The 9,471-nt window shown below is 39.8% G+C and overlaps 1 protein-coding gene across 1 annotated transcript; it reads left to right on the top strand.

The window, feature by feature from the left end:
* Nucleotides 1-6,747: 6,747 nt before the first annotated feature.
* LOC133297067 (uncharacterized) lies at nucleotides 6,748-8,994 on the top strand. Its single transcript, XM_061496130.1, has 5 exons — nucleotides 6,748-7,505; nucleotides 7,612-7,908; nucleotides 8,010-8,197; nucleotides 8,307-8,693; nucleotides 8,777-8,994. Exons 1-5 carry the CDS (start codon nucleotides 6,748-6,750, stop codon nucleotides 8,992-8,994), a joined length of 1,848 nt encoding a protein of 615 aa, XP_061352114.1.
* The last annotated feature ends 477 nt before the right edge of the window (nucleotides 8,995-9,471 follow it).

Raw genomic sequence — 9,471 nt, forward strand, 5'->3', positions numbered from 1 at the left:
TACATACTTTAAAATGATACACATTTTGTTGGGAAATATCGGTTCCCTCAAGCTCGGCTCAGTGGCCTTCCTTTGCGGAAGTCAATCAACAAGATCCTGATCTCGGATCTCGGCAATACCTCGGCTTGAACTTCACCAGGTCGGGCAACACAGCGGAAAAGATCAAAAACAAAAACGGGAGAAAGAGAAAAGGAGAGAGAGAACACAAGCAATTTTAACGTGGGAAAACCTTCTTCAATGAAGAAGTAAAAATCCACGGGACCTAGTCCATATCAAAAATCCTCTATGAAAATAATGGTTACAAAGAATCAAAATACACTAATATGGAGGTTAACTCAACCTCTCCAACAATGGTGATAATCAAACTACCCTAGAGATGTTTCACTCAAACTCTCTCTAAAGATCTCTCAAATACAAAGCATAAAGCTTTGCTCTCAAATCTCAAACAATTTTCTCTCAAATATCAAATCTCTCTCATCTAACCTAACCTCCACCCTCAACTAATGAATATATAGAGGAGGTGGAATTTAGGGTTTAGGGTTTTTGGGAAACCCCTCAATGGGCTTGGGCTTAGCATTGAAGGAGGAAGCCCAACAAATCTCCCCCTCCGACTTCAATGCGTCGGCTTCAGCATCAACCTGGCTCCTTCACAGCAGTCTTCAAATTTCCTTGCTGGAACTGGCTTTGTCATCATGTCAGACCAATTTTGGTCAGTGTGCACCTTGACGAGTTCGAGCTCTCCACCTTCCACCACATCCCGGATCCAGTGATATCTCACATCAATGTGCTTAGTGCGGAAGTGATAGGTCGAATTCTTTGCAAGATGGATTGTGCTTTGATTGTCACAACCCAGCTCGTACTTGTCTTGATCATGGCCGAGTTCCATGAGGAACTTCTTCATCCACAACATTTCTTTGCTTGCCTCAGTAGCGGCAATGTACTCAGCCTCAGTTGTCGATAGTGCAACATATTTCTGAAGTCTTGATTGCCAAGAGACAGCTCCTCCGGCAAATCTCATCAAATATCCCGTAGTCGACTTCCTCGAGTCGGCGTCTCCCCCTAAATCAGAATCCGAGTAGCCTTGCAACTCGGCTTTGCCTTCTCCAAATCGGAGACATAAGTCGATCGTACCTCGGAGGTACTTGAAGATCCACTTCACTTCTTCCCAGTGCTCTTTGCCAGGGTTTGACAAATACCGGCTTACCATTCCAACAGCATACGCCAAGTCGGGTCTAGTGCAAACCATTGCATACATCAAGCTTCTGACAGCGGATTGGTAAGGGACCTTCATCATCTCATCTTTGTCTTCATCAGATCTCGGACATTGCTTTTGGTTCAGCTCTATGTATCCGGCAAGGGGGGTGCTCACTGTCTTGGCTTTGTCCATGCTGAATCTCTTCAGAATCTTCTCAATATATTTCTCTTGACTCAGCCACAGTAGCTTCTTCTGTCTATCTCAGATGATCTTGATTCCGAGAATCTGCTTTGCAGGGCCGAGGTCCTTCGTTGCGAAGGACGAGCTCAACGCCTTTTTCAGGGCGACTATTCTCGATTTGTCTTTCCCTACAACAAGCATGTTGTCGATATATAACAACAAAATCAAAAAATCTCTGGCTTCATACCTCTTCACAAATACGCAGTGGTCAGCTTCTGTCTTTTCAAACTTATGATCAGTCATGAATGATTCAAACTTCTTGTACCACTGCTGAGGTGCTTGCTTCAAGCCATAGAGACTCTTCTTCAACCGACATACCAAGTCTTCTTGGTCTGAAGCTTGGAATCCTTCAGGTTGCTCCATATATATTTCTTCTTCTAAATCACCATGAAGAAATGCCGTCTTCACGTCCATTTGTTCTACCTCGAGGTCCATCGAAGCTGCCATGGCTAACACGGTTCGGACCGAGGTCATTTTCACCATAGGAGAAAAAATCTCCTCAAAGTCTACTCCTTTCTTCTTATTGCAGCCTTTCACTACAATCCGGGCTTTGTATCTCGGCTTTTGCCCGTTCTCTTCATTCTTAATCTTGTAGACCCATTTATTTTTCAAAGCTCGTCTTCATTTAGGCAACTCGGTCAGCTCATAAGTCTGATTCCCGTGCAGAGACTTCATCTCATCTTGCATTGCCTTTTTCCATTCTTCTTTCTCTGAGCTCGTCATAGCCCCATCATAACTCTGAGGCTCACCGTCTTCAGCAACAACGGTGTATTCATCATATGGGTATCTCGTAGAGGGTCTTCTTTCTCGAGTTGGATATCTCGGCTGTTCTTCAGCTTGAGAACCCGGTTCATCATTCTCATCCCGGATCTCATCATCAACTCGGACCTCAATGTCTTGGTCATCTTCAGCTTGTTGCTGGTCATCAATTTCTTCATTCTCTTGATTTTCTCCCCCTGCTTCAGCTCGGACAGGAGGATTGAATTCTTCGCATCTCACAGTAACTCGGACTTTGGGCTTCGAGATGTCATGAATGTTCTCATCTTCATGAAAGATCACATCTCGGCTTCTCACTATCTTCTAATTGATTGGATCCCAAAGTCAGAACCCGAACTCACATCTCGGCGAACCAAGATAGATGCATTATTTTGTCTTCGCATCAAGTTTTGCCCTTTCATCTTTAGGGATATGCATGAAATCTCGACATCCAAACACTTTCAATTGATTATAGGCCGCTTTCTGACCTGTCCAGACTTCTTCTGGAATTTCTCCTTCAAGTGGCCGTGATGGTGAGAGGTTGATCAAGTCAACAGCTGTTTTGACGGCTTCTCCCCAGAATGATTTCGACAATCCAGCATTGGACAACATACTTCGGACCTTCTCTTCAATAGTTCTATTCATCCTTTCAGCAAGTCCATTCAACTGTGGAGTCTTGGGGGCATCTTCTTAAGTCAGATCTCGGCCGCTCTGCAGTATGCATCAAAAGGGCCTCAATACTCACCACCATTATCAGATCGGACCACCTTCAATTTCTTGTCAGTCTCCCTTTCAACCATTGCATGGAATTCTTTAAAGGATTGGAGTACCTGATCTTTAGACTTCAACAAATATACCCACACTTTGCGGGAGTGGTCATCAATAAATGAAACAAAGTACTGAGCTCCTCCAAGGGATCTTTCCGACATGGAGCAGACATCAGTATGGACGAGGTCAAGAATATACCTGCGTCGTCTGGATTGATTCGGTCTCACAAAAGAAACTCGGTGCTGCTTTCCAGCTAGACAATGCGTACAACTCTCCAACACTTGGCCTTTCAACCCGGTCAATAGTCCTTTCTTGTGTAGGATTTGGAGCGCTTTCACACTCATGTGGCCGAGGCGCTTGTGCCATAGCTCCAAGCTAGGTTCATCTCGGACAGAATTTGCTTCTCCGCCATTGATCTTTCCTTGCATCACGTACAAGGAGGCTTCCTTCTTACCTCGGGCCACGACCAAATTTCCCTTGGCCAGCTTCCATCTAACACTACCGAAATAGTTCACTAACCCGGCATCATCAAGCTTGCCTACCGAGATTAGGTTCAATCGCATGTCAGGAACATGCCTTACATATTTCAATACAAGTCGGCATCCGACATCTGTGGTCAGAGTTACATCACTGACACCAACAATCTTGATGGTCACTTGATTTCCCATCTTCACGACTCCAAAATCACCACCTCGATAAGAGGAGAAAAAACCTTTGTGTGGAGTAACGTGGAAGGAGGCACCAGAGTCAACAATCCAGGTGCAGTCATCATATGCAACAATCAAATAATTATCCCCACCAAGGAGGAATATCTTGGCATTCGAGTTGGCAGCCACCGCAGTGGTGCTCTTGTCTTCCTTCTTCTTGGGAATAATCTGATCCGGCTTCACAGAGCCGTTCTTCTCGCCATTCTGCAGGGTTCAGCAGTCTGGCTTCTTATGACCTGTCATTCCACAGTTAAAGCACTTAAACTCATTTTTTGACTTTAACCGACCTCTGGACTTTCCTCTTCTGTCACGATCTCGACCCCGGCTTTTGCTTCTACCCCAGGAGTCGAATTTCCCTTTGTTTTCAGCAATGTTGGACTCAGACGTGCTTGAAATACCTCGTTCTCTTCTCCTGACTTCTTCGCTCAAAAGGCTGTCTGTCACGACATCCATCTTCAACTTTCTTTCTAGAGTTGAATTACTCAAAGTCACCACCAGAGTATCCCAGCTTTCTGGCAGCGAGCTCAACAGCAGCAAAGCCTGCATCTCATCATCAATTTTCATCTCAGCTTTTAACAGCTGATTCACAATACCTTTATAGGTGTTGAGGTATTCAATCATGCTCATGTCGTCCTTGTATTCAAGGTTCACAATTCGGCGAACCAGGTATGCTTTATTCCTGGGAGTCTTCTTCTGAATCATGGACTCCAGCTTCGTCCACAACTCATACGCGTTCGTGAACTCGGACACGTGCTCAGAGGCTTTTATCAATATATTTCCTGATCGTGGCTACCGCCTTCCGACTCAGGATCTCCCACTCCTTATCAGTTTTTCCTGCCGGTCTCTCATCAAGGATAATGGGCTCATGTAAATCTTTGCAGTAGAGATGATCTTCCATCATCGGTCTCCAATAGGTGAAATTATATGCGGTCAACTTGAACATGTCTCCATCATTGGTTATGCCACTGGTCTCCATCTCGTCTCCCTCAGAACCCGTCGAACTCGGGCTCTGATACCACTGTTGGGAAATATCGGTTCCCTCAAGCTCGGCTCAGTGGCCTTCCTTTGCAGAAGTCAATCAACAAGATCATGATCTCGGATCTCGGCAATACCTCGGCCTAAACTTCACCAGGTCGGGCAGCGCAGCGGAAAAGATCAAAAACAAAAACGGGATAGAGAGAAAAGGAGAGAGAAAGATAACACAAGCAATTTTAACGTGGGAAAACCTTCTTCAATGAAGAAGTAAAAACCCACGGGACTTAGTCCAGATCAAAAATCCACTATGAAAATAATGGTTACAAAGAATCAAAATACACTAATATGGTGGTTAACTCAACCTCTCCAACAATGGTGATAATCAAACTACCGTAGAGATGTTTCACTCAAACTCTCTCTAGAGATCTCTCAAATACAAAGCATAAAGCTTTGCTCTCAAATCTCAAACAATTTTCTCTCAAATATCAAATCTCTCTCATCTAACCTAGCCTCCACCCTCAACTAATGAATATATAGAGGAGGTGAAATTTAGGGTTTAAGGTTTAGAATTTTTGGAAAACCCCTCAATGGGCTTGGGCTTAGCATTGAAGGAGGAAGCCCAACACATTTTTCCCATAAATTAATTGAAGAACTTGTAGGAAACGGCACTGTATCAATCAATGTCAACCTCACAAGCATAGTTGTTAGTATCGCACGATATGCGATACGTATCGTGCGATATGATACGATACAGTGGCAAATCGATACGGATCGCAATAGCAAATCGTTTTTGGCATGAATCGTGATTTGGAATCGTGGAATCAAACGATTCGGTTGTGAGTCGTGAATCAGAATTTTTTTGCGATTCAAAATATAAAAAAAAATTAAAAAAAAACACTCAACAGTCGCAGGATTTGGAATGGCATGTTGTTATCTAAAAGGTTGTTTGCTTCAGAAAAATCAGGGATTCAAAATCCCATTTAAAAAACAAAAGGAAATAAGAAGTCAAGAACAGAAAGGTGCGAAGGTGCAAACAGAAGGATAGACGACTTGCAGAGAGGTGCGAAAGCAACAAAACAGAAGCCTACTTGCTGAGAGGTGTGAACAGAGACGACTTGCAATGACTTATAAAAAGCAACGAAACAAAAGGAGAGACTTGCAGAGGAGAAAATGCCTTGCAGAAATTTCCAAAGAGTAGCGTTCAAGAAGACTTGCAGACTCTGTGTAGAAGAAGACTTGCAGAGGAGTAGATTCAGAGAGCGTGTAGAAGAAGACTCACAAAAGGCAGAGTAGATTCAGAGAGCGTGTAGAAGAAGACTCACAAAAGGCAAAGGAGTATGGGTACTATTTTTGAAATGGGTGATTTGATTTGTGATTGGAATTTGTAAATTGTAAATATATTAAAATATTATAGTGATGATTCAGCTGAATTGAAAATGTATGAGAGGATCAGAGGAATACATTATATTATTATAATATTATGAAAAAGCTGCAGTGCTGAAGTCGTTCTCAATTTAAAATGCATGAGAAGATGTGTCTTACAAATAGATTATTGTTTCTATTTATAAGACACATACACATTTCAAATCAGTTTTTTTGTGTATGCGTCACTGTCATGTTGAAATTGAAAGTGCTATTGCCTATTGCTGAAATGAAAGTGTTATTGCCTAGTGCTGCCTATGAAAGTGCTATTTCCTTTTTCATTTAAATAGTGAATAAATTCAATTGAGTATTAGTGCATTAGCTGAAGACACCTACGGACCTACCTAATATTTTTGCCTTTGATTTTTTTTCTCTCTCTTTTACAGTAACAGAAATAATAAAAATGACTCCAAAGAAGAAATCCCAAAAACTGAAGGATATAACTTGGGATCATTGTAAATCCCTTGCGAATAGGTTGAATGTTAAATGTAACTATTGTCCCAAAACAATGTGGGGAGGAGCATTTAGAATGAAGCACCATTTAGCTGGAACACACAAAGAAGTTGCTCCATGCCAACAAGTGCCGGAAGAGATAAGGGATCTATTTAAAAAAATATTAGAGGATGCAAGAGATGATGATGAACTAGAGTGCTTCGATGATAAAGATTCACAAAAAAAGGGAGCATGGATAGTTTTATGATAAAAGGAAAAAGTGGAAGTGGCTCATCTGCTATGAAACAACAAACTATAAATTCAATGGTGAATGATAGAGATTTGGTGGTTCGAGATATTTGTAGATGCATATATGGCAATGCATTGCCATTTAATTTAGTTAAGAGTCCAGTATTTATTAATATGGTGAAGTCTATTAGTGAATATGGTAGAGGCTTAAAACCACCAACTTATCATGAAGTGAGGGTGTCATATTTGAAGAAAGAAGTTGATCTTGTCCATACTAGTTTGGATAAATATAAGTTGGAATGGAAGAAAACTGGTTGTACATTGATGTCAGATGGATGGACTGATGGAAAGGGTAGATCTCTTACTAATTTTCTTGTTAATAGTCCTAGAGGGACTGTTTTTATAAAATCTGTTGATACAAGCAGCTTTATTAAAGATGCTGAAAAAATGTTTGAATTACTTGATGAGATGGTGATGGAAATTGGAGAAGAGAATGTCGTTCAAGTAGTGACAGATAGTGCTGCAGCCCTTGTATCTGCTGGACAAAAGTTGATGGATAAAAGAAAGCAACTCTTTTGGTCACCCTATGCAGCCCACTGTCTTAATTTGATTTTGGAAGATATTGGTGGCATTACAGTGTTCTATAATACCATTTGGAAAGCAAAAAAAATTACAACTTTCATTTATAGGCACACATGGGTGTTGAATTTGTATAGAACCTTTTCCAAAGGTAGAGAGTTAGCTAGGCCTGCAATAACAAGGTTTGCTACATCATATTTGACAATGCAGTCAATTTTGAAACAAAAGACTGCACTTCGATCTATGTTTACATATGGAAAAATGGGTTAATAGTGCTTATTGCTCTAGGCCGGAAGCCAAATTTGCAAAAAATGTTGTTTTGGCTGATAAAAGGTTTTGGAAATCAATACATTATTGCTTGAAAATTGTGACTCCTCTTGTGAAAGTTCTTAGACTTGTGGATGGTGATTCAAAACCTGCAATGGGATACATTTATGAGGCTATGGATAGAGCAAAGGAAGAAATAGCAAAGAGTTTTAATCATGAGGAAAAGAGATATAAGGATGTTTGGGAAATCATTGACAAGCGTTGGGATTTACAACTTCATAGGCCTGTTCATGCAGCCACCTATTTTCTTAATCCGAAGTAAGTATTTTTTTTTTATAAAATTTATTTATATAAAATTCTTTATATTTTATATTTGATTTATTATTAAGTCTTATTCTAAATTTATAATAATTATATAGGTTCCACTATGACACAAAGTTCAACCCAGATCGTGAGGTTAAAACTGGCTTGTGGAAGACATTGGAGAAGATGTGTCCTGATATTGAAACAAGGATCACAATTGATTCCCAAATTGAGAAATTTGACAGGGCTGAAAGACTCTTTGGAAATAGTTTAGCAATTGCAACTAGAGCTAGTAAGCAACCTGGTAATCATCGAATTTTGTGTATTGATTAAATTATGTTTTGATATTTTTAAAATTAAAAATTAAGTCATTAACCAAATATTTATTTATCAATTATATTTTTTTTTGCTAGCTTTATGGTGGAATAGTTTTGGAGACGAATGCAAAGAGCTGCAAACAATAGCTATTCGTATCCTAAGCCTCACTTGCAGTGCTACAAGGTGCGAGAGAAATTGGAGTGTGTTTGATCCAATTCACTCTAAGAGAAGAAACCGTTTAGAGCAACAAAGGTTGAATGCTCTTGTGTTTGTTAAATACAACCTTCAACTTGAAATTAGGCAAAAACAAAGGGAGGGAAAAGGAGACACATATGATCCTATCTGCTTATCAGATTTAGATTCTGACGAGGAATGGATTACTGAGCAAGAGGAGCCTTGCCTAATGGATGAGGAATCTTGTATGGATGTTCATGAGTGCTTCAACGTTGATGAAGGAGACCAAAGCAAAAAGAGAAAAAGAGGTATATTTGCATATATAATATTTCTTTTAATCAAACACCTTATCAAATATATTTATTTACATTATGTATATTTTTTTTTTTAGGTCCTCGAAATCTTCAAGATGATAGGAATGATAAAGGCAAAGGCATCTTAATACAAGAGGATGTCAACAGGAATGATAACAGAAAAGGATCTCAAATTATTGAACAAGATATGGGAGATGAGTCAGATGACTCTACTAATGGAGAAGATGAAAGACTAGATATGCCAATACTAGATCTTGATAGTGATAATAGTGATAATATTAGTCCTGAAATTTAATGAATATGAGAAATAACTGGTTTTAGATTTGGTTACTTATGGATTTTGGTATTTAGATTTTTTTTTTAATTTGGATTTATATGATATTATATATTTTTAAGTTATTTTTAATTTGTTTCTGAATCTTACGATTCGATACGATTCACGATTCACGATACAAAAAAGCAGCCGAACGATTCACGATACGTATTGCGATTCAACAACCATGCTCACAAGTCACTTGATGTAGATTCAATGTGCTTGTCTCACACGTTCATTCTATCTTCAACCAATAATTTTAGAATTCCTCTGTTCAAAACCGTGTCTTTGGAACTCCAATAGTCCTCAAGATGTTACTCTCACCGAAAAAAGTTGAAACAATATTCCAAATTGAACTCGTAATTTCCCCATAGCCATTTATATACATGGAAAAACCTCAAAATAACATCATGGGATTTGGGGAAAAAATTAAAGATATTTCAGAAATACTATTTCTGT

The sequence above is a fragment of the Gastrolobium bilobum genome, unplaced genomic scaffold (assembly GCF_033153095.1).
Source record: "Gastrolobium bilobum isolate Gb01-03AN ecotype WA unplaced genomic scaffold, APGP_CSIRO_Gbil_v1 utg17589, whole genome shotgun sequence".
Classification (NCBI taxonomy): Eukaryota; Viridiplantae; Streptophyta; class Magnoliopsida; order Fabales; family Fabaceae; genus Gastrolobium; species Gastrolobium bilobum.

Bases quoted from the DNA above. Each gene is read 5' to 3' on its own strand.
- LOC133297067 (XM_061496130.1), top strand. From the start codon at position 6,748: ATGGATAGTTTTATGATAAAAGGAAAAAGTGGAAGTGGCTCATCTGCT. The intron at 7,909-8,009 runs GTAAGTATTTTT...ATAATTATATAG, and splicing joins ACCTATTTTCTTAATCCGAA to GTTCCACTATGACACAAAGT. The intron at 8,198-8,306 runs GTAATCATCGAA...TTTTTTTGCTAG, and splicing joins TAGAGCTAGTAAGCAACCTG to CTTTATGGTGGAATAGTTTT.